This window comes from Zingiber officinale, chromosome 7B (genome assembly GCF_018446385.1).
Source record: "Zingiber officinale cultivar Zhangliang chromosome 7B, Zo_v1.1, whole genome shotgun sequence".
NCBI lineage: Eukaryota > Viridiplantae > Streptophyta > Magnoliopsida > Zingiberales > Zingiberaceae > Zingiber > Zingiber officinale.
This window is the reverse complement of record NC_055999.1, coordinates 76945449-76969398: the sequence shown is the minus strand read 5'-3', so window position 1 is coordinate 76969398 and position 23950 is coordinate 76945449. Positions and strand designations below refer to the sequence as shown.

The window sequence follows — 23950 nt, the reverse complement described above, 5'->3', positions numbered from 1 at the left end:
TCTCGAAGCACAGTCGAAGATAAAATGAATATGTTTCAATTGTAATCTCACTTTGCCGTTATATTTAACAAAACCAAACAATTATATTTGTCGTGCATATATATATCTTTAAAATACTTCCTACATGTTTTAGGTTTTAAAAATAATTAATATTAAAATATTTTTTTAAAAATTTATTTTATTGATAAAGTAACTATTATTAAAATTAAATATCTATTCTGTCCTTTAAAATTATATAATTGATTATTTAATATTAAATATTAGTGGTGATATTTGGCTCGGGTAAGCAGAACTACTTCTCAATTTCTTAAACATATCGTATCGAATAATAAATTAACGGATAAATTTTGTTAGAGTGGACGGTTGAACTTCACGATTTATCTTAATGGCTGTTAACGGCTAGTGGTAAATTTTCGTAGGTGAGATGGGAACAGATTCTCTGATTCGTAAAAATTGGATTAACTCATAATTTAACTTTTACATTAGTAGGAGATAATAACTCCTCACCTGTTAACAGCATGACCTTCCACCAATCCCCGGTCCAGGAGCAGACTAGGGACCAGAGGTCGAAGACGAGGGTTCGCAGATCCTCCTCTTCTTGGGAGTAGATGGGATGGTCCACTACATGTGGACCTTTGATTTGAATAAACCCCACTTATTTAAAAATAGGGTCCATTTAAATCAAAGGTTCAGATCAATGAGTCATCCCCTGGTCCGCAATTTGCGGACCAGGAGATCCCTGCTGTCACTTCTTTGCTTCTACAATCGCCGGCGAAGTCCCTTTCTTCTTCCTCACGGACCATGAGCTCCCTCTTTGTCTCCTCTCCTCCCATCCTAAAACCCCCTCGGTCTCTTTCTTTCCGCCTCAAGTCTCCCTCTCTCCTCCCTTCCTCTTTCCTCTTCCTCTTCCCGTGGCAGGCGCCATGCCCTCGCGTCCTCTTCCTCCATCGACCTCCACCTTCCGGTTTCGTCCGCACTGCAGACGCCTGCGTCGGCCATGAGAGGCGCCGAGTCCGATGTCATCGGCCTGCTGCTGCGGGAGCGGATCGTCTTCTTGGGGACCAGCGTCGACGACTTCGTGGCCGACGCCATTATCAGCCAGCTCCTCCTCCTTGATGCCATGGATCCCACCAAGGACATCCGCCTCTTCGTCAACTCCTCCGGTGGCTCCCTAAGGTGCGTCCGTCAACCACCTGTATGGTGCTTGTGCAAAACTGTGCGATTAAGTGAATTGTGATAGAGTAGTAGCTCTACGATCATTACTTGACAATATGTCATATGCAATTCTGCTGATTTGACTTAAATATTGTCTCTAAATGGCTCGATTTGATGAAATTGGGGCGTTTTCTAGCTCATTAACCTAATATTTTAATCTGTCAATGAACAATAGACCGACATAGCATCCTCAAGAAAGATGGATGTGTTTGGATGAGTGCGGAGTGATATATATATTTTAATTTTTATATTAAAAACACATTCTATGTGTATTCACTTAATCAACATGATAATGTGTTCTAACAATAACAATTTCGGATGGAAAGTTTGAGCCTGTTAGGATCTGTATTTTGATCATAATTAAGATGCGTTAATTGACGGGTGACAAATGCTATATATTTGGATGTTTGTTTCTGCTTCATTTTGCTTGCTTAGGATGTGGCTTTAGGATCACTGTAACACAGAATGAGGGAACATTTGGATGTGTAGATAAGACACTTGTTTGTTTCATGTAATCTGTTGCCATTGTATTCCCCTCATCTTGGATCTGCAGACTTATTCAGCAACAGCTTGAAATGCACCCCATTTGTAACTTTTGAACCTTCCTATTGATTATATAGCACAAACTATTGATATTGTTTAATTATGCTTGCATATACTAGTACACATTGTAATTAAGTAATTCAAAATATTTTGTATTTGACTCCACTTGGCTAAATCTGTTTTTCATGTAGAGGGTGCCATTTTGCATTGGATTTCCATGTGCTATCTTGGGTTAGACAAGTTCTTGTCCAATTTTTGTTTTGTATCAAAATAAGTTTCAAATTTCAATCACCATGTTTGGTTGAACATGCTTTGCATGATTTACCTGTTCTAGGATCACCCTACTCTAAAAAGTGGATTGCTGGACAATTGGTAGCTGAATGATTTGGATGTTATGTGAAAAACGATAAATTTCTAAAAATTCTTTTTCCAAATATTTAGCTGTTCTTCTATGGAATTCTCTCCTTGTTCAGAAATTTGCTCTTCTTGAGCTGATCAGTAGTATTGGTGTGCGTGAACTTTGAGTCTTTGATGATGCTCAAATTTCCATTTTTTATTTGATTGCCATGTTATTCATGTTGCATATATTGGATGTTTAGTTTTCTTTTCCTGCACTGATGAGTTTCATGTTTTACTCTGGTTGCTTATTATGTTGATCTTTGCCCACGGCATTACTTGGATAACCATACTCAAATTACTTGGGTAGATGAAGGATGAGGGAAAGCATAAGTTTTGCACATGAGAAAGATGACCACATGTTTTCCCCTTCTTTTCCATCCTTGTATTAACACACTTGTTTTATTCCAAGTAAACAAAGTATTCATTATTTCCCCAGCGTTCTAATTTTAACTGTGTTTCTTCTTCTATTTTCAGTGCTACAATGGCTATTTATGACGTGGTGCAGCTTGTGAGAGCCGATGTCTCCACAGTCACACTTGGCATCTCAGCATCTACGACATCTATCATCCTTGGTGGTGGGACCAAGCGAAAGCGGTTTGCAATGCCCAACACACGGATAATGATTCACCAACCTCTTGGAGGAGCTAGCGGGAAATCCATAGAGGTTTAGGTTCAGGCCAAAGCGATTATGCATAGTAAGGACAATGTTATTAAAATTATCTCAGGTTTTACAGGCCGCACAATTGAGCAAGTTAAAAGAGATATTGATAGCGATCGATACATGTCACCTATTAAGGGTGTTGAGTATGGAATCATTGATGGTGTTATTGATCAAGACTATCATTCCTGACGATGAGATATACTAGCAGAGTTTACTAGTCTTTGCCCTTTGTTTAGATCATGTAACTTTAGACACCAGAAACTGCTATTCGATTTAGGTTCACCTCCAGCAGACATTCTTCATTTAGAAAATTTTTCTGTTTTCTAATAACTGAACTAATGCTGGTGAGCAAGTATCTTGTTGCTTCAAAGATGGTTCTGGTCTCTTTGATGAAGTCAGTAAAATTGAGGTGCTTTTGGCGGTCACTGTTTCTGCATTTCACTCCTCAAATTTCTATAAACACTGTAATTTCATGCTATTCATTTGAAGCTTGATATCTAATTGAGTTTTAGAAATGCAGAGATTACAAACCAATTTACAATCTTTGGTGTTGATCCAGTCAGTGGATGGTAACATTACAACTGCTTGAAAAGAAATTATGCAAGATGGAATCCGACCAGGTATGACATTGATAGGATGGTAACACTTCTCTGTTATTCATTTCTAAATCGATGTTGTTTGGAGTATACGGGAGTTTTGTTGTGTTATGCATGGAGCTCTACAGGTACTGTGCATGAATTCTCTCTCTGTTGGCCTCCCACCACAGCTTGGCGTGCACCTCGCCGAACTTCTCTCGGCTGCCGGACCACCGAACCACGGCACAGAGAAATGAATAAGAGCTGCGGAAATTTAAATTGGACTAGGAACTATACCTGAACCGCACTCGACGGAGCTCCCTGGTGCCATCAGCAAGCTCCCGGATGGTGATGTAGACACCGGGTTCATCTTGCTCCACCCACTCTGTTGTCTCGAGGTCGCTTGCATTGCTGGCCGAAACGGATGCTTCGTCTCTGGATGAGGTGGTGGTTCGTGAGGCTTCTGCCTTCACACCGGAGGCTCCTGCCCCTCCCATGGCGCAAGAAGGTGAGTGCAGGCGATGTGGAAGGACGGGAGAGGGAGTTTGAGCTCCTTTGTCGTAGGCGGCGGAGGCCGGTTTGTCAGTGTCTCTGATGAGTATCCGCTCTGTTGTGATGGGGCTCTCCTTTGTTGATCCCACTCTCGACCACATGGATTCCCTCTAAATGCAAAACCCTGAATGAGTAGGAGAGAAACATCTCCACGCAGAAATCTACTGAAGCAGAGGGTGTGTTTGTTACTGACCTCGCCGCCGTCGTCGGATCTAGCTGGAGTCTGGAGAGCCTGGCGGTTATAGCGCTGCACATTGTAGAGCTCCATGATCCTGTCGTAGTTCTCCCCCCACCATCTCTGTGCTTGCCATTTATTAAACATCTCCCGGCTACAACACCAATCAGGCATCCTTTACTTGGATAGAACATAGAGATTTATAGCTGTTAAGAACTGGACCTGAATCGAATCCGCTTGAGATCGTTGCCGGCACCACCAGGGAGCGAGACAAAGGTAATGTGCACACCAGGTTCCACCTGAGCCACCCACTCCTTGGGCTCATCATGATCGTGATCGTGAACATCCTGCTGCTTCTCCTCCATCAAATCCCATGTTGCTGTCGAACTGCTAGCCGCTGCAGCATAATGGGCAGCGTCCTCATAAGTATAGGCACCAGGGCGCTGCTGCTGCCAGTGACGAGGATCCCCGCGGTGGCGAGGATCGCTGCGGAAACTCTTGCTCCTGAACGATTTGGAAGAGAACGAGGAGGAGCTTCCACTTCCTTTGCTCTGCCGAACCGAACCGGAAATTTTCAACACCATGTCCTTTATCTGCGTACATCCAAGTCGTGATCAGCATGCAGGTTTCCTCAAATCTTAATTTAAGTCTATTTTCAACATTGTTAATTCTCATGAACTTGCAGATGATCAAATAAGCAACAATCTTCTTCCGGCACGTTTCATTCAACAAGTACGAGTCTTGGTCTCTCTATGTCAATTGTCGGATGCCACATGCAGATGCCTAGTGCCTGAGAATTGCTGTCGTCTTTTCTTTTAGCATGATGGCCATCAAAAGGTGAATATGTTCGCCCAGCATCTCTATCAATCCGTTTCAGATCAACACGGAGGAGAAAAATCATGGACAATTACTAACTTTTGAATTAATGATTAACATATAAAGGAGATATTTACCTCTTCTTTTCCTTTAACATGGAACGTGAAAGTTCTTAATTCTCTTATTCTGTCCTGTGCATAATTTTGAATCAGAGCATTATAAGGATTCTATATATTTTTTTGTTGAGACTCCTTGTTGGTCTTTAAATTAGCTCATGTTAGCCCCTTTCTAGCCCAAGGTCTCAGATCCTAAAGATTTGAATTTATCCATACAATAGGAATCCCAAATCACGTGGTAAAAGTCTATTTGCTCATCTCAGTATCTTCTCAATTCGTTTCTAGATCAATATAGGAAGGAGATAAATTATGGGTGCTACTAATTATTAATATTGATGACTAAAATATAGAAAAAAAATATGTTCGAATGTATCCAAGTTCGATCCTAAAATTTTATATAATAATAATTCATCTTAACTATCATATCATTCCGAGGGGACTATAGAAATCCCAAATCATGATCCTATCCTCAGCACATTGATTATCCTCAATTAATAAGTTCCTACTAAGCATACATATATAAAAAATAGTAAATTTTATCAGTAAATTTTATTGGTCAGAATCTAGTTAGTTAGAAATTTTTATCTTCCAATTATAATACATGCATGTAATTAATATATACATATGATATTATTAAAATATCCATGTATATACATGCATGTATAAAAACTCTTTGACGGTAATCTAGGGGTGTCAATTCGGGTGGGTTAGGTCGGGTTGAGTCAGGTTGAGTTTTTTTTTTTAACCCAATTCGAATCCGACCCGAACTTGAGTTCAACCCAAAACACCTAAACTCGAACCCGAACCTGACCAACCCGATCAACCCAAACACGACCCATATAATCCGAAAATCCGATTCAAAATGACTTTTTTAGACTATTTCCCCTATAATCCTTCACTTTTATCTCAATACTTCATCTTTATCATGCAAACATGATATTAATATACATAAAACATCTAAATTTTTAAAATAAAATTTAATTTAATCCAAAAAAAATCCACAAACCCCTATATTTAAGTCAACTCGGGTCAACCTGAACCCAATCCGAAAATTTTTAACTCTCTAACTCTTCAACTCGAACCCGATCCAAATCCAAAAATATCTAATTCGAATATAATTTTTTTCAGATCAACTTAAATGAATCGAATTCATTATTGACATCCCTAATAATCCACGATTAAAATGGAATCACCTACTAAGCATACCTATAATAATATTTGTGTACGGAGTCGCCTGTGCCCGACGCCAAAGTAGGACCGAGAGACATAGAGGGGCCACCACTGCATGCATGCAGGAGCTGCACCACCTCCCTCCTCCGCTTTATTCCTTCCATGGCCCCTCCATCATCCTTGTCATATCCAAAACTTTGCTTTTGTTTCTCTCAGGCTCTCCTTTCGAGAAAGTCTGAAACACGAGGACCCTTCCTTCCTACGATTTTGCTATCGGGATAATGATGCCATTGAATCCTAAGTCGCGTCGTTAATTATAATAGATCGATAGGAAGGATCTCATGTTTATAAAGAAACACTAGGGCAGGAAGCGCCATGTGCCTCTTGGGATCCACGCCCACAAACTAGCGACAGAGAGCTTCCCCTCTCCTCTCGCTCTCTAGATTAAGGTGCAGTCTAATTTGCATGATTAAGCTGCATATTATATTCTTCATTATCAACAGTGAAGGAGGGGGAGGAGTGACCTGAGACGAGAGGCTCTTGACGGCTTCTTTGCCACTCGAACTGGCGCCGCCTCCGCCGCCGCCCTCTCCGCCATCGTCGGGGTCTTGCTTCGCGCACGCAATGCAGGCCAGCATCTTCCTCTCGTCTTGCTTTGCCTCTTCCTCCTCCTCCTACTATTAGTACTCCTGCAAGACCATATATAGCTTGTATATTATTAAATATGATTTTAACAGCTACGTTAACAGACTGTATCTATCTTTTGCTTTGCTTGTCAGTGTGGAATGCAATGGAAAGCAGCTCCGAAATGGGAATGAAAATTATTAAACAAAGACCACCTCTGCTCGCCGCTAGTGGTTTCACTTCACATCAGTCATCATGCGCGCAGGGACGATCAAGACTACTACGGATGTCAATGGACACCAACAGGATCCAGGACTTCTGCAGCCATTCCTTGTCGTGTTCTGTAGACAACAATCTGTGGTCAGCAGAGTTAGAGACAACTCTCGTCTGAATCGTGATTGAAGGAAAGAACAGGGGATCGAAAGAGAAAAGCATTGGCGACGCACCTGAGAGTCTCTACTTCGAATGGCTTCTTCCTATTCTGCATCAGCATTTATATACATACTTCCGACAGCACGTAGAGGAAGGAAGAGGTGCGGTGCGGTGCGTGCCAAAACCCCGCACGCACGCACGGAATTCTGCTGACGGTGTCGCCCCTTTCTCCGGACGGGAACGCCGTGGGGATGCTCTGCCTGTGTCTGTCTGGGACCGCGAAGAGGGTAGGTGAGTGGACTTGTCATGTCCCCCCTCTGCTGAGAGGTCCCCTTTTATATATGCAGGGGAGCAGTGAACACTGCGCTCTCCTGTTCTTGCTCTCTCTTTAATAACTCGCACCTCCTTTGCTGCTCCTCTGTTTACTGTTGCAGCTTATAATACTGCTTAACACAGAATCTACAATTGCCTCCGATGTGTTACAGTGCAATGAACAGCATGCACTTTACTGTTGCTTTGCCAGCCTTATCGTCGTTTGTAGCATGCTTTGGCGCTCTCTCTGCTTTGGGGATTTGGACTTTGGAGCAGCTTCATGGTTCGTAGGGCTGGGCTCGCCTATACATTCTGCCTCTGCACTTGTCAGCCATGAGAGAGTTTGACTGCTGACCCACTGGGAATTAATGAATGCGGGGTACGAGTAGAGAATCCACAGCACTGAAAAGAAAAGTGCGAGTCTGTAAGAGGAGCATGGAGGGTCATTCAGATTTGACCATGGCAACAACGAATTGAATTGTTGATCGCCAGAAATTACTCCGGCCTTGTTTAGGGCCGGCGAGTACCGGCGTGGGTAGGTGCCGTACGCTGCGGCAGCCTTGGCTTTGCAAGCAGCAGGCCTTCGCTCCTCGCCTTTGCTTCGGTGAGTGAGCGAGCAGAAGGAGCATTTCCATGGCTGCCTGCCTGCTGTTTCGATTGGCGGAGATGTCTGAGGAGAATTTGCTTCTTGGCCGTGGAGAGAGTTTTCAGTCCGGAATCTGACACGAAGTGATGGTTTGAACGCAAAGGATTAATGGCATGCAAAATGCTTTTTTTTGGGATGCGTGCTTGATGGGAAGAATGAATGCAGTGTTCTGTGAGATCAAAATTTTGGAATTTTATTCACTTTATGCTGTCTTAGGATGCTACATGTGTCCTTCTCCGTGATATTGATCAAATCTCATTTAATTTAATAGGGTAATTTATCAAAAGATGTTGATTATATATTATATTTATCAAAAGACGGTAGAATAATTTTATTTATATCAAAAGATACAAATGAAAATAAAAAATTCAATTCTCATTTTATCTTTATGACAATCAATCAATCTCCTCTTTTCAATCATCATTTTCTAAACATCTAAGTCACAAATTAAATTAAAAATTATTTTATACTTCGGATGCACGTCCTCTCACCGTCTCCCTTCCTCGATCCCTTTGTCTGATCTTATAAACACAAAGTAATGATTTGAACACAGGATTAATGGCATGCAAAATGAGTTTTTTTGGGATGTGTGCATTGATGGGAGAATGAATGCAGTTGATCCTGTCAGAAATCTGAGAAGATGAACCTATCAGTATGACGTATCTGGAATGTCGACCGCATCTCCATGATCCGGATGGTGAGCTGTCTTCTGTGTTGACCAAGTCATTAGAAGTCCTCCGGTCAACGCTACCTGCAGCCAGCGACCGGGTTATCCCGATCTCTGGTATCCCGATGTTCGAGGCGAGTCCCACGAATATATAAGCAACCGACTACTAACAGGACAATAAAATAAGTAAAAAATGAGTACGGCGACGTACCCTGGCCTCGGGGGACGCCTTCGGATAGGTCGGTGAGCTGATCACAGTGCTGATCGAGTCGTTGTGACCCTGACGGGTAGATGAGTGTGAGCCAGCTGAGGAGCCGGATCTGAGAGCGACGACATGGAATCCAGTGCAGCAGGAATCCAAAGGATGGCATGCAGGCCGGATATGATAGCGGCTCGTAGGCCGACACACGGCACGCAGGCCGAATAATACCAATAACTCACAAGCATAATAACGACGCAAATAGCAAAACACAATGGCTCGATGGCTGGAACTACATCGGCTCGCCGACCGAACACCATCTCGGCTCGAAGGCCGGTGTATACAAATAGTACGAGTGGCGCCGGTCGCGCGAGGCGGCGTCCGTTGTTGGAGGTGGCCTAGGCGTCCGCTGGGGGCGGCGGCGCGCCCTGGCGGCGGAGCCCGCTGGCTGCAGTGCGTGGAAGCGGCTGCAGCGTGCGGAAGTGGCTAGCCAGGGGGCTGGGGCGCACTCCCGGCGATGTTGATGGCATGAAGAGTCTGCGAGGCGGTATCCACCGGGGGCAACTGTGATGGCCGTTAGAGGCGGCGGCGACAGCGATCACCGGAGGCGGCTACGTTGGTGGTCGCCGGAGGCAGCATCGACAATTGCTAGAGGTGACGACGAGGCTCCTCGGCGACGTCAACGCCAGAAGGACGGGGAGGAGACGAGGTTGAGGAGAAAAGGTGCGATGGCCGGTTGTCGTGAAGGCGGCGCTCCGTTCATCGCGTTGGAGGCGACGACGATCTTCTGGCGTCATAGAAGAGGGAAGCAGAGGCGCATGGCTTCCGGATGCGGCGGCACCCGGCTCAGGACGAAGGCGGTGAGAGGGGCTCAGCTCTGGCCGGTGCTATGAAAGGGGAGGGTGAGATGTCCTCGAGGAGGTCGACGTCGGCGAGCCTCCTTAGTGGCGTCGGCGGCGTGCGAAGGAGAAGCCCCCTCTGGTCCCTCCTGGCGACGGCAAACCCCAGCACCAGCCCCTTCCTCCTGGTGGCAGCGATAGGTGAAGAGGCTGGAGGAAAGGAGGTAGAGTAGAGGAGCAGCCGACGATCGACGTCGACGCCGACGAGGAAGGAGGAAGAAGGTCCTCTTGGCGGTGGCGGTGGACCAAACCAAAAACGAAGCCCTCCTCTCTCTCGTGATGAATAGTGGTCATTTTATCACCAAACCCTCAAAATAGGAAATGATGAAAATGCCCCTCCCTCTTATCTCATCATCGTATCAGTAGTGTTCCGTGAGAAAATTTTATCAAATTTTTTGAAATTGGAATTTAATTCATTTTATGCTGTCTTAGGGTGTTACATTTGTCCTATTCCGCGATACTCATCAAATCTCATCTAATTTACGACAACAATTTACCAAAAGATGTAATTTGTATATTGTATTTATCAAAAGACGTAGGATAATTTTATTTATACCAAAAGGCACAGATAAAAAAAATTCAATTCCTATTTTACCCCTCTGGCAACCTACCAACCTCCTCTTTTCAATTACCATTTTCTAAGCATCCAAGCCACAAATTGAATTGAAAATTATTTTGTGGTTCGGATGCACGTCCTCTCTCCCTCCATCCCTCTACTTGGTCTTATAAACACAAAACGATCATGAACCTACTTTGCTTGTCATTCCTTCTCGTGCTGGTTGGAGGAATTGCAAAAGACCAATTAGAGTTTAGGGATATTGCCATAAGAGTTTCAAGAGGAGTCCAAAGGACAACAGCAGTTAAGAACGTCGGCGTGGAAGGATAAACTTCTAGCAAGAGTGAAATTAGTAGAAGAATATAGTTAAAGATTTAGCGATGTATGTATAGATTTATTATGTAAAATAGGGTAGTGATGTAAAAAAAATTATAGTTTGGTTGCAAAGGGTGATGACAAAAATCGTGTTGATGGTTTCATTGGATGTGTGTTGAATAAATATCAACAACACCTGCAATATGATGTACTCCAATACTTAATCGATTTGCAAGGTGCTCCACTATGATGCTAGATTTCAGCTAGACCTTGCTCATACATGTTAGGTTAATATGGTAGGTATCAAGACGTTGGGCCTGATATGAGATCTTATCAGACCCACTTTCTTTCTTGATCAAAAGTTTTGTTTGATACTATCAACCCTTCATAGTGATTGTGATGCAGGAGAGGATCCAAAATTAGGTTTTTTTAGTTATCCGTTAATTAAGTTTAGTTTATTTTTTTATATTTAATTTTATCCTAAATTTTAGGAAGAAGTCTTGATAGTTAATTTATCCTAGATCTTAGGGAATAAGTCTAGTTAGTTATTTTTCTATTTAGATTTTTTTGAGAGTTTTGAGAGTTTTGAGAGCTATATAAACCTACACTTAGATGATGTTTAGGGACAAGTTATTTTGATATTGAATCAATTGGTTTCACTTAAGCCACGTTACGGCTACATCTCTTTTGTTCTTAATTTTTCGCTCTTATTTTCTCAAAAAGGCTTTTTTTTAAAAAAAAAAACTATATTAAGCTACTTCTTATTTCATTATTTATCTCTTGTTTCTTCTTAATCCCTCTGTAACTTCACGCCCTAGAATAATCTATATTTTGTCCGGCGTTAGTTGGTATTAGAGCTCATTAAGATCCAATGGAGGGTCGTCGTGGACGTGGTCATGATCATGAAAGGCAGCTTCCGGCTGAGGAAGCCTCACATCATGGTCGTAGCACCCAAGACGAGATTCAGTATCTACAGAGACAAGTCACAAAGTTATCTCGACGTCTAACGACACGAGAATGTAAAGATCGTAAGTTCCTTTATTCCCCTTTTGAAAAATCTCTAATTTCCAATCAAGAAGAGTTGTCCAAGCACAAGTTTGGTTTCGAGAAATACGGGTTCAACCACCCCACCACCTACAACTTCGAGAGAACACCAACTCCCTAACGCCTCTACGTTCCCCCTTCCTTTCATGGCAGCAGAGACAACCATGAGGGCATGGACCTCGACAACATCGAGTACGACCAGTCCTACTCTCTCAATCATCCAATCGCAGGAGGCAGCGAAGACGATGACAAGATTAAACTATTATGTGATCAAATTTATGACGAAGATGAGATCGAAGCACTAGGTGAACCGATATTTGATGATAAAGTTAACGAGACACTTTATGGTGATGACCATGAGATTTTGGTCTTATTTGAAGACACAGTTCATGCCGTAGCAGAAGACAATGCTAAGAAAATGGAGACTATGGATGTTGAAGACGTTATTTTAAACTCGAGGGCGAGTTCTTTTCAACCTAGGGCGTCTGATACAAGAGCATCCAGTGACACAATCATCTCATACCATCCAACATGGCTATGTTCCCCTTGGAGCTATTGCAAGAAGAAAATAAAGCTACCAACTTTCCTTTTGAATCTAGAAGAAGGACGATCGAGACTACTTACAAGGAAGATGATGAGTTCATGGTCTCCTGACGTGGTTGCACTCTATTTGGAGTCTGGACGAGATGGAATCCCATCATATTTAGTAACCAATAACTCTACACTACTTTCTATGTCCAGATTTTTGAACAAGATGAAGCACGAAGATATGTTCTATACTTTGCTTCCTTACAAAAGCGATACAATAGACCTAGACTTGGATCTACCAGCTGAGGTGCAACAACTCCTATCCGACTTTGCTAATTTGATGGCTGAAGACCTTCCTCTGGTACTTTCCTCTAGGAGAGACATTCAACACCAGATTGACCTCGTTCCGAGGTCAAGCTTACCTAACCAGTCGGCATACTGTCTTAACCCTAAGGATGCCCTACTCGTGCCAAAGAAAGACAGTTTGTGGCGCACATTTATTGATAGCGGAGCCATTACCACAATCAAGGTGAAGTACATATTTTCGATTCCTCGCTTAGATGACATGTTGGATCAACTTTCCAATTCAAAGATCTTCTCCAAGATTGATCTTAGGAGTGGATACCACCAGATTCAAATCAAGCCCGGAGATAAATGGAAGATCGCCTTCAAGACACAACATGGGTTGTACGAGTGGATGGTCATGCCTTTCGGACTATCCAATGCACCCAAGACGTTCATGAGATTCATGCATCAAGTCTTACGACCTTTCATGGGAAGATTCATAGTTGTATACTTTGACAACATCCTCATTTATAGCCCGACACGAGCTTTGCACCTTGATCACCTTTGCATTGTTTTTGAGAAGCTAAAGGCAGAACACTTGTTCATCAACAACAGGAAGTGTTCTTTCTTCACAATCTCATTTTTGTTTCTTGGATTTATAGTGTCTACCAATGGTGTTCATGCAGATCCATCAAAGATAGATGCAGTTTTAGAGTGGTCGCAGCAAAAAACCATTCACGACATCCAAAATTTTCATGGATTAGCTTCTTTCTATCGTCGATTCATCCAGAATTTCAACATCTTAATTGCTCTTATCACTGAGTGTCTCAAGGGGCATGAGTTTAAGTGGACTGAAGCGACTACAACTAGTTTTCAACTGGTGAAGGAAAAGATGACTAAAGCACCCGTTCTAGCACTTTAAGAGTTCACCTTCACGCTGAAGCATCAATCCAGGAGTCTCAATCGTGTTGCAGATGCTCTAAGTTGTCATTCTTCCCTGCTTACTACCATTAAGGTTATCGGCTTTGAATCTTTCTTAAATATACAACACATTATTAGTGAATTGCATAATGAATGACACTTTGACTGAGATAAGACATTAGCCCTCATCTCTTCCAACTTCTATTGGACCAAGCTAACCAGTGACGTAGCTTATTTCATGGATAGTTACTTTGTTTGTCAGCAATCTAAGGGAACCCTCATCAATGCTGATTCTATTCTAGTTGTGGTGGACCCATTCTCCAAGATGACTCACTTTATGGTGTGCATAAAAATCATGGATACTGTTCGGATTGCCACCCTCTTCTTCAAAGAGATTGTACATTTACACGGTATTCCTCGAACTATTACTTTGGATCATGAAACTAAATTTGTCAGTCAATTTTGGAAGACTTTATGGAAAAAGCTCGGGACGAAGCTAAACTTCAACAGCGCCTATCACCCTCAAACAGATGGTCAGACCGAGGTAGTGAATCGGAGCTTAGAAAATCTTCTAAGATGTCTCACAAGAACCAAACTGAAGAATGTGATCTAGTTTTAGCTCAAGCAGAATTTGCATATAATAGATCAAAGAACAGGACCACTGGTTTGAGTCCTTTCGAAGTTGTTTATGGACGAACCCCATCTGAGGTACTAGATTTAGTCCCTATTTCACGTCCCGGACAAGCTAACCCTAAGCCTGAGGAGATGGCCGAGCATCTTCGGGTTATTCATGAGCAGGTTAAGCAAGCTATTCAAGAAAGCAACACCGAATACAAGATCAGGGCAAATCAGCATCGACGTCAGGTTCTTTTTGACATTGGTGATATGGTTTGGGTTGTATTAACTCGTGACCATTTCCCTGTCGGTGAATACAACAAGCTCAAAGATCAAAAGATTGGACCTTGCGAGATACTAGAAAAGATTAATGACAATGCCTACAGGTTGTGACTTCCTAGTCATTTAAAAACATTTGATGTTTTTTAAAACACATAAGTCATTGTGCTCTAGAGCCAGATACACCCACCCTAATCTCGAGGACGAGTTCTCTTCAACTCCAGGCGACTAATGCAGGAGAGGATCCAAAATTAGGATTTTTTTAGTTATCCGTTAATTAAGTTTAGTTTATTTTTTTATATTTAATTTTGTCCTAAATCTTAGGAATAAGTCTTGATAGTTAATTTATCCTAGATCTTAGGAAATAAGTCTAGTTAGTTATTTTTCTATTTAGATTTTTTTGATAGTTTTGAGAGATATATAAACCTATGCTTAAATGATGTTTAGGGATAAGTTATTTTTATATTGAATCAATTGGTTTCACTTAAGCCACATTACGGCTACATATCTTTTGTTCTTAATTTCCGCTCTTATTTTCTCAAAAAAGTTTTTTTTTTTAAAAAAAACCTATCTTGAGCTACTTCTTATTTCATTATTTCTCTCTTGTTTCTTTTTAATCCCTCTATAACTTCACACCCCAGAATAATCTATATTCTGTCTGGCGTCAGATTAGGAGTTTGCATAAATCCAATTACCCTTGGTCCATCAATGTGTTTTGACCAAAAGTCACTTATGGACCTAAACTTGTTTGATTACACCCATTTAACATGTTGTTAGTTTCTGTGGTTGTAAGGAGTTAAATTGTGCTAACCATTTTTTATTTAGGTCTCTCATTCTCTCAGTGGTGGTCTTAGTTTATGAAAATTTTCTGCTTCAATATGGGCTTGATATTGGATGATATCAAGCCCACGTTGAGCCTGATATTGGATGATATTAGGCCTACGTTGGGCCTGATATAGAATCATATCAGGTCCAACATGATCTTTGGTTAAAACTTTACTTTTACATCATATAGATCTTTTCCTCACTCAACCCTTCCTAGTGGTTGGAATTATGCAAAATTACAAAAACCCTAGGCTCATATAAGTTGGATTGTGTTACAACCACTGATAAATGATGAAAATCTAATATGTACACCATATACTTGGTCTTTTATAAATTTGTATGTACAACAACACTTGATTATGTAGTTGCAAATTTACTAAATTAGTTTGTAATTTATTTTTTAGGGACGATCATATAACTGAAGAAATTCTCTCTGAGATATGAAATACGTTTGATATAAATTCTTGCATTAGATATGGAGCTAATTTAGGAGAATTATTTAGAACAAATATTTCATCGTCTTCGGAGTATAGTGGTGTGCCTAACACAAATAGAAATATAAGTAGTAATTTCACATTTGATCTAAATGAAGAAGTAAGTATTCAAGAAGATGAGGTTTTGAATCCTTATACAACACTTGATGATTACTTTGAGCCTACTTAGAGTGAGGAGGAAGGGCATTATACCCAAATTGGAGAGGAATTACAATGTAATATAGATGTATAATAATTCTTAGTTGATGATATGTCGATTGAACAATATGAAATTTCTCCAGAGCAGTAGAGTGACTTAGAGGAGGAGTTCCCAATAGTTGATGATCCATATATTCTAAATTCTCGATTGCTCCAAAGGGCAATTGAAGAGGCAATAGATGAACGTGAATTTTGTGTTGGACAAATTTTTTCGTCTCGACAAGAGCTCAAGAATGCACTTGTGAAACGTGTTAGTTAGAGCCCTAGAGCCAATCATTTGATGATTGTTGTATGGACTCATTGTATCATATTCTTATATATAAATAAAGGCATTTGTTTTGGTTATTATACTTACTTGTATTGGTGCTAAATAATTAAATATAATAGCGTCCTTGAGTAGAGCGTTCTTACCTATATCAATCAGTTAGTTGAACCGATAATGAGATGATATAGGGAACACTACTCTTAATCATTCCTAGTCGAGTATTAACATTCAGGGACAATGTTAATATGACCAGACTAGCATGTAGGTCAACTCGATGACTTGATCTCACAAGTCATGGATATAGAGATATCAAGTTGACATATGGGTATACATTGGAGAATGTATACTGAATGACCCGCCATGAGAAAGTATCATGGATCGTTATATGAGTGTCATATACTTTCTCATGTAGCTATTAGTATGACTACTAGTCCTTGGACCTGAAGTCACCATGGTTCCCTACATAAGGAGTTACGTACTTTGGCTTCGTCAAACGTCACCCGTAACTGGGTGGACTATAAAGGCAATTACTGGGTCTGTAACAAATTATGCGGAGGGATATGAGTGATGTAGATGAGATCTATCCCTCCTATATGACGGGAGAGACATCGATATTCTTGATAGAGTGAGACCACTAAGTGCATGACCATGCCCAAATGAGTCAATATAAGATATTGAGCTCATTTGATCGAGTGAGTCTACTTGGAGTTCAAGATTTAGATTGATTAGAGGATGACACGGTCTATGCCTCATATTGATCAATCTAGATGTCTAGGATAGAAGGGCACTTGTCATATATTGTGAAGAGTCACAATTAGTAGTCACAAGGTGATGTTGGATCTCAACATTCTTATAACTTGGGTAGTAATGATCTGTTGCTAGATACCGCTCATTACTTATGCTTCTAAATGGGTTTAGGAACATTGCCAACGTTGCAAGAACTTATTGGGTCACACACAAAGAACAAGTGGATGGAGATTAGGTTCATATGATAAACCGATTGGATTAGGTTCATGTGATGCACCAAAAATTGGATTAGGATTAATTCAAATTAGACTTATTGAATTAGACTCAATTAGACTCAATTGTTGAATGAGTCTAATTTAAATTTAATTCATTGAGTCAATTTATATTAATTAATTGAGATTCATTAAATTGAAATTGACTTGAATCAAAGGTTGGATTCAACTCAACAAGGAAGAAAAATTGGTCAATTTTGACTTTACCAAATGGGAAGTTGAAACATCAAGTTTGACTTGATGTATTGCCACTTCATGAAGGATAACTCATCCTACATGGCATGACTAGCCTTGCCACATCATCTCCACATCATCAAAGAAGATCAAGAGGCATGGAATGTCAAGAGCCAAAGACCCTTGGCATTCCATGTGTGGCCGGTCACATTAAGGAATGTGGGTTTTATTTGTTCCAACCTTCAATTGCTCCTGTATCATGCTTAGCTTAAAAAAAGTTTTTAAAAAAGGATTGAAACTTATTAGAAAAATCAATTATTATAACATCAATAACTCCAACCTTCAATTGCAGTAAACATATCACAAAAGAGGCTAGTATTTTACCTGTAGGTAGTACACATGTGTTCCACACATCAATAATACCAAGCAATGGAGCAAGGGTTGGTCACCAAAGGATCCTATAGAAGCTACATTTTCATTTTTTGGAAAAATGGTGCTACAGGACATGGACAAAGAATTGAAGTATTTACCAAAGGGTTAAAAAATGTATGTGATGTAACAGAAATCTAACATAATGCACATATGGAATCAATAAAGCATACTAAAGATGTAGGCCATGTTGGTAGTCCAAGTTAAAAGAACTAGACGGTGTGACAAGTATTTTTTATATTCAGACCAAAATAATCTCCTTCCACGTGTATAGCCTTTAATTAACACATAATTTTTAGGCCAAATATTAAGAACATGCAGAGAGAGCATTAAACATAAACTAACATGTCAAACTATTGATCTAGTGACATATCCATTTTGGAATCGAATTAATATCCCTATAATTTTAACCACACATTTTTCCTTGTAGAATTTAACTACAGGATCTTCTCAATCTACTAAATAGCTTCAGAATTTGGAATGACTACTGAATTACTATAAATTGTAAACTACAGAGAAGATTCAGAATTTAATGTATCTTGTGTGCCAAGCTACTCTTACAGTTCTAAGACCAATTTTTTTACTGGTCAAGAATTAAGGATGAACATGTAAGTCTTAGAGGAACAAGAGTACAAGAATAGTATAAAAACCTATATGACTAAGATTATAAATTAGCTTGTTTTAAACATCAATTTAAAAAAACAAAATGTCAGAAATACTCTAATTAAAACATTTGTATTTAAAAACCAACTGCATTGATTGCATTCGAAATTCTCTCTAGTTATCATCTGGTTCTGGTGGTGAGGAAGATCTACACCTATTTTCTTCCGTAATTGATGAAACTTGTTGCCGCATAATATTTGCAAACATAGTTGTCATCTATAAAAATAAATAAATTTGTTATCATGTACTTAATTATACAAATAATTTTAAACAACTATTTTTTTTATTGAAAATGTTATTACTTGTGTCGATAATAATTCCGGTCCATGAGAACCCCCAACACTTCCAGACATCATATTTAGTATTACTCGTGTAAAATTTTGAAACTGGCCATTTTCTTGCATTTGTCTTCTCATCTGCTCTATTTCTGTCGTTATACTTCTTGTTGGGACCGAAATGTAGCTAGGGGGGTGAATAGCTCGGCGCAATCTCGTGCTCGTTGTTGCTTGCTTCTTGTGATGAAATGCAGCGGAAAATACAAAGAAACAAACACACAACGCTAACGCTAGGGATTTACTTGGTATCCACCTCAAGAAGAGGTGACTAATCCAAGAATTCACACACTCACGCACCCTCCACTATGAAATCACTCCTTTTCGATAACTACCGAAGGCAGAGAAGCCCTACAATACTCTCAATACAAGAAGAAAGGGAAGGGAAATACAATACAAGCAAAAGCTTACAAGATATGCACAAGAAACCCTAACCCTAGCTTCTTCCTCGCCTCTTGACTTGGACGTGCACCAGCACAAGCCTCCAAGAACCTTCAAGATCTGGCGTGAGAGCTGTGGAGAAGTCGTTGTGGTTGCTGTTGTCACTGGAGAAGAAAGCCGAGGGTTCTCCTGAGAAATATGCTCGCCAACAGCTAAATACGACGCCAACGGTCGAATCCCAATCGATTGGATTGCTCCCAATCGATTGGGGAGGCTTTGGATCGATCGTTCGATCGATCCAGAGCACCTCTGTGCTCCTGAGAATTTCCTGGATCGATCGGCTGATCGATCCAGGGCTTATTGCGCAGAATCGCGACTCCCAATCGATCGGGCGATCGATTGGAGGCTCCCAATCGATCGACTGATCGATTGGAGGCTCCCAATCGATCGACTGATCGATTAGAGGCTCCCAATCGATCGATTGGGAGGCTTTCTGTGCGATCGGGAATTCTCCCCAATCTATCCACTGATTGATTGGGAGATCTTTGTCGTGGGGACTCACCCAATCGATCAGTCGATCGATTGAGCATGAGCCAATCGATCAGTTGATCGATCCAGCTCATGGTTTTTGCCCAAAACCAATTCTAAAGTCCCCTAAACCAACATCCGGTTAACCATGACCTGTTGGTACATCATGCCTAGCATCCGGCCACCCTTGACCTGCTAGGACTCTCTCACCAGGTGTCCGGTCAATCCCTTTGACCCACTTGGACTTCCACCAGATGTCTGGTCAACCTTGACCTATCTGGATTTCCTCGTGCCAAGTATCCGGTCAATCTCTTTGACCTACTTTGTCTTTCCAACACCAGATGTCCGATCAACCTTAATCCATCTGATTTCCTGCGCCTGGCTTCACTCACCAGGACTTCCACCCTGCTTTACTCACCAGGACTTTCATCTAGCTTCACTCACTAGGTCTTTCACCTGGCTTCACTCACCAGGACTTTCACCTAGCTTCACTCACTAGGATTTCCCAGCTGCCTAGCTTCACTCACTAGGTCTTTCACCTGGCTTCACTCACCAGGACTTTCTTCTGCCTAGCTTCACTCACTAGGACTTCCCTTCTGCCTAGCTTCACTCACTAGGACTTCTCATCTGCCTGGCTTCACTCACCAAGACTTTCACCTAGCTTCACTCACTAGGATTTCCCAGTCAAGTATCCAGTCAACCTTGACCTACTTGACTCTCCTTCACAATCTTTTCACATGAATAATCGCACCTACAATCTCCATGTGTTGTCTACATGTATTGTCAAACATCGAAACTCAAACATCAAGACTCGAGCTTGAACCAATTCAAGGTCAGTCAACCAGGTCAACCTTGACCTAGGGAATATTGCACCAACACTTCTCACAACTCCATATCTTTAATTTTCTCTCCCATTTCCCTAAATTTCTTTGTCAAATCTGAATTAAAGTGAAAATTTTGCCAATACATTGAGTTGCATTTACCTTGCTCTTGGAACACTTGGTTAGGTCGCGCATTAGCTCCTGACATCGTACCCGACCAGAATGCTCAGGTCTAAAAATCTCACTATATAAATAACATAATTAAAGATGTACCATATGTAACAACTTTTACAAAAAATGAAATGAAATTATAAGTAAATTGTTATCGAAATGGCTCCTCATAGACTTCTATTAATTGTGTTCATTCAGGTTTATCTTGGAGATGATGATCCACCATTACTTTAAGTAAATTCTAACAAGAAAATAATAGAATTAAATTTTTTTTAAAATTCAACTTAAAAAGTGAAACATATTATTATCTTAATTCGTAATGCCTCATCATCAACAGGAGCACCTCCTTTCTTTCTACTTCTTCGACTCAATTGTTGTATTTCAATATGACTCAATTTTCTTCCATTCTCTTGAGACTAATAGGATAACAGTAAATGAGTAGTGAGAAATTAACTGCAATGAAAAAAAAGAAATAATTTTGATTCTTACAAATTTATATTCCAATGGCGATCCACCGTTTCTTTCACATTCTTTTGTTTGTCATTTTCAAAAGTTACCTAAAAATAACAATATAGATTTGTATGATGTTAATCATTATATAAAACAAGTTCTAATTCACACACAAGTGATCCCACTACATATCACCAAGTTTGACATTTTGAACATATAAACACGTTTTTGGATGATTTATCCCCTAGAATCATAGTTTAAATGGTCACAATAAACAAGCATAATTTTTATTGATATCACAAAAATAAATCATATTTTCTATTGGCCTCTGGTCGTGCTTTATTTCTAACAAAATTTTTAAGTTTCTCCAGATATCTTTCTATTGGGTACATACACCGATAATGTACAGGCCTAACAATTCTTGCTTCATACACTAAATATACCACCAAATGAACCATTATTGTGAAAAAAGATGGTTGAAATATTCTCTATAATTGGCATAAAACCAAAATAACTCCTTCTTCAGCCTTGTGTAATTCTTCTTCTTATAGGGTCTTTGCACACACTGTTCTAAAATATTCACACAAAATAATAAGTGGAGCAGTTACCTTTTTTAACAACACGCGACGAAGAGCAATTGGAAGGAATTGTTCCATCATAATATGACAATCATGGATTTTCAAGCCCATAATCCTACAACGTCTAACATCCACACACTTTGAGATATCAGAAAAGAGAAGGTCACTGGAACAAAGAGGGTCACCGAAATAGAAAGGTTTGCTAGAATTGTGAAAATAATATGAGATGCGAGCATGTTTTTTTATTAATCTCGTATGTACCCTTTAGAAGCGGTCATATGGAACCTTTAGAAGCAGTTTAGAACCACTTCTAAAAGAAAATTATAAGAACGATTCTAATAACCGGTTCTATGTGTCTGATAGCAACGGTTTACCAACTGCTTCAAAAAAACTCAATTGAAGTGGTTTTAAGAGCGGTTACACTTGACCGATTCTATTGGGTCTGTTTTTACAACCGCTTCATCAACTGCTGCTAATATTTCGGTCCTAATGTCCATTTTTTTTTAGTGGCTCTTCGAATGCTTTGTTACATTCGGTGTCCCATTGACATTTGGTAGCTTGGCTAAGTATCTTGAATAATAGAAAACTTTGATCGGCTGATCTTGATATGAAGTGAGATCATACCCTGATCCACCCGGTCAATCGTTGTGCGTCCCTTAAATTGTGTGAGGAGCCATATCTCATAGAGCTTGCACTTTACTTGGATTAACTTCAATCCCTCACTCTGTAATTATGTAACCTATGAACCACTCGCTCTTGGCTCCGAATAAGTATTTGATGAGATTAAGCTTGAGCCCATACTTAATGTTTGGTAAGTCTCATCTATATCAACACACAAATTTACCACCTGGAGTGGCTTGATTAAGATGTCATCCATATAGACTTTCATATTTCGCCTGATTTACTTCCAGAACACCTTATTCATAAGTCGTTGGTATGTAGCTCCTATATTTTTTAGTCTAAATAACATAACATTATAATAACTCCCTTCAGCAGTGATGAAACCTTTTCCAGGTTGTCCTTGGCTAATGGGACTTGATGATAACCTTGGTATACATCTAGCATGTATATTAGTTCATATCCAAAGGTTGAATCCACTACCTGGTTGATGCATAACAAGGGATAATAGTCTTTGGGACAAGCCTTATTTAGATCCCGAAAGTCAATACAAACTCGCCACTTATTTCCTGGCTTAGATATCGGAACCACGTTAGCAAGCCAGTTCCAGAACTGTACTTCATGAATGTAGGTAGCTTCCAGCAGCTTGTCTACTTCTGTCCAAATGATCTTATTTTGTTCGACACCAAAATCCTGCTTCCTTTGCTTGACCGGTTGAGGGTCCGGTCAGACATGAAGCACATGTTCTATAACCGTTGGAGATATTTTCATGATTTCCTTGGGCTTCTAGGTGAAGATATCATTATTGTGTGTTAGACATGCAACAAGCTCTACGGACAAGTCGACTTCTATTTGAGTAATAGCCTCCGATCGACCTGGTCGAATTTGTACTTCTTCTTTCTCTTCGTAAATCAGAGTCGGGGTGCCTCCTAGATGGCGTTAACTTCCAACCACTAGCTTTTTGGGGAGACGTTGACTTCAGTCTTGATAATATTAACGTAGCACTTGCGTGCTACCAATTGATTTCCTCTATTTTCCCCCACTTAATTATCCACGGGGAATTTTATTTTCAGGAAGAAAGTTGAAACAACTGCTCGGAATTCATTTAGGACCAACCGGCCTAAAATGAGGTTGTATGCCAAGGGCACGCCCACCGTAATAAAAGTTGATCGCGTTGGGAGGATGCTTCTGCTATACCCGGGTGCGGGTTTGGGCCCGGTTATCCTACTGCTGGGGTGTTCTTTGGCGCTGTGATGCCTTGTTAATTTCTTCGGGGTGGTTCATTTGGCCATTGATAATATCGATGATTGGGAGATGATGAGCACTGATGGAATCCTTGGTTGGTTGCCTGACGCTTCTCCTGATTGTAATGATAAGTTGATAATAATCCTAAGTATTGTGCATTTCTAATCAATGATGGTTGCAAAACTTTGGATCCCACTTGGCGGACTCGGGAAATTGCGTCTAACCATCCCCCACATGTTGCATCACATGAGGTCGAAGCTCATGAACAAGCGGCT

General features: G+C 40.6%; 1 protein-coding gene and 1 pseudogene across 2 annotated transcripts; one reads left to right on the top strand and one right to left on the bottom strand.

The window, feature by feature from the left end:
* The first annotated feature begins 763 nt into the window (after window positions 1–763).
* On the top strand, window positions 764–5090 carry LOC122006053 (annotated as a pseudogene).
* LOC122006051 (protein BREVIS RADIX-like) lies at window positions 3475–7654 on the bottom strand. 2 transcript variants are annotated; one of them, XM_042561375.1, is made up of 7 exons: window positions 7293–7654; window positions 7062–7201; window positions 6747–6911; window positions 4343–4713; window positions 4139–4274; window positions 3691–4055; window positions 3475–3615 (listed from the first exon to the last, which is right to left on the bottom strand). In XM_042561375.1, the coding sequence occupies exons 3-7, from the start codon at window positions 6858–6860 to the stop codon at window positions 3537–3539; spliced, it is 1065 nt and encodes a 354-aa protein (XP_042417309.1). In that variant the 5' UTR covers window positions 6861–6911; window positions 7062–7201; window positions 7293–7654; the 3' UTR covers window positions 3475–3536. The 2 variants fall into 2 exon arrangements, with proteins under 2 accessions (XP_042417309.1, XP_042417310.1); XM_042561376.1 differs by having other exon boundaries at window positions 7062–7187.
* Window positions 7655–23950: the final 16296 nt, after the last annotated feature.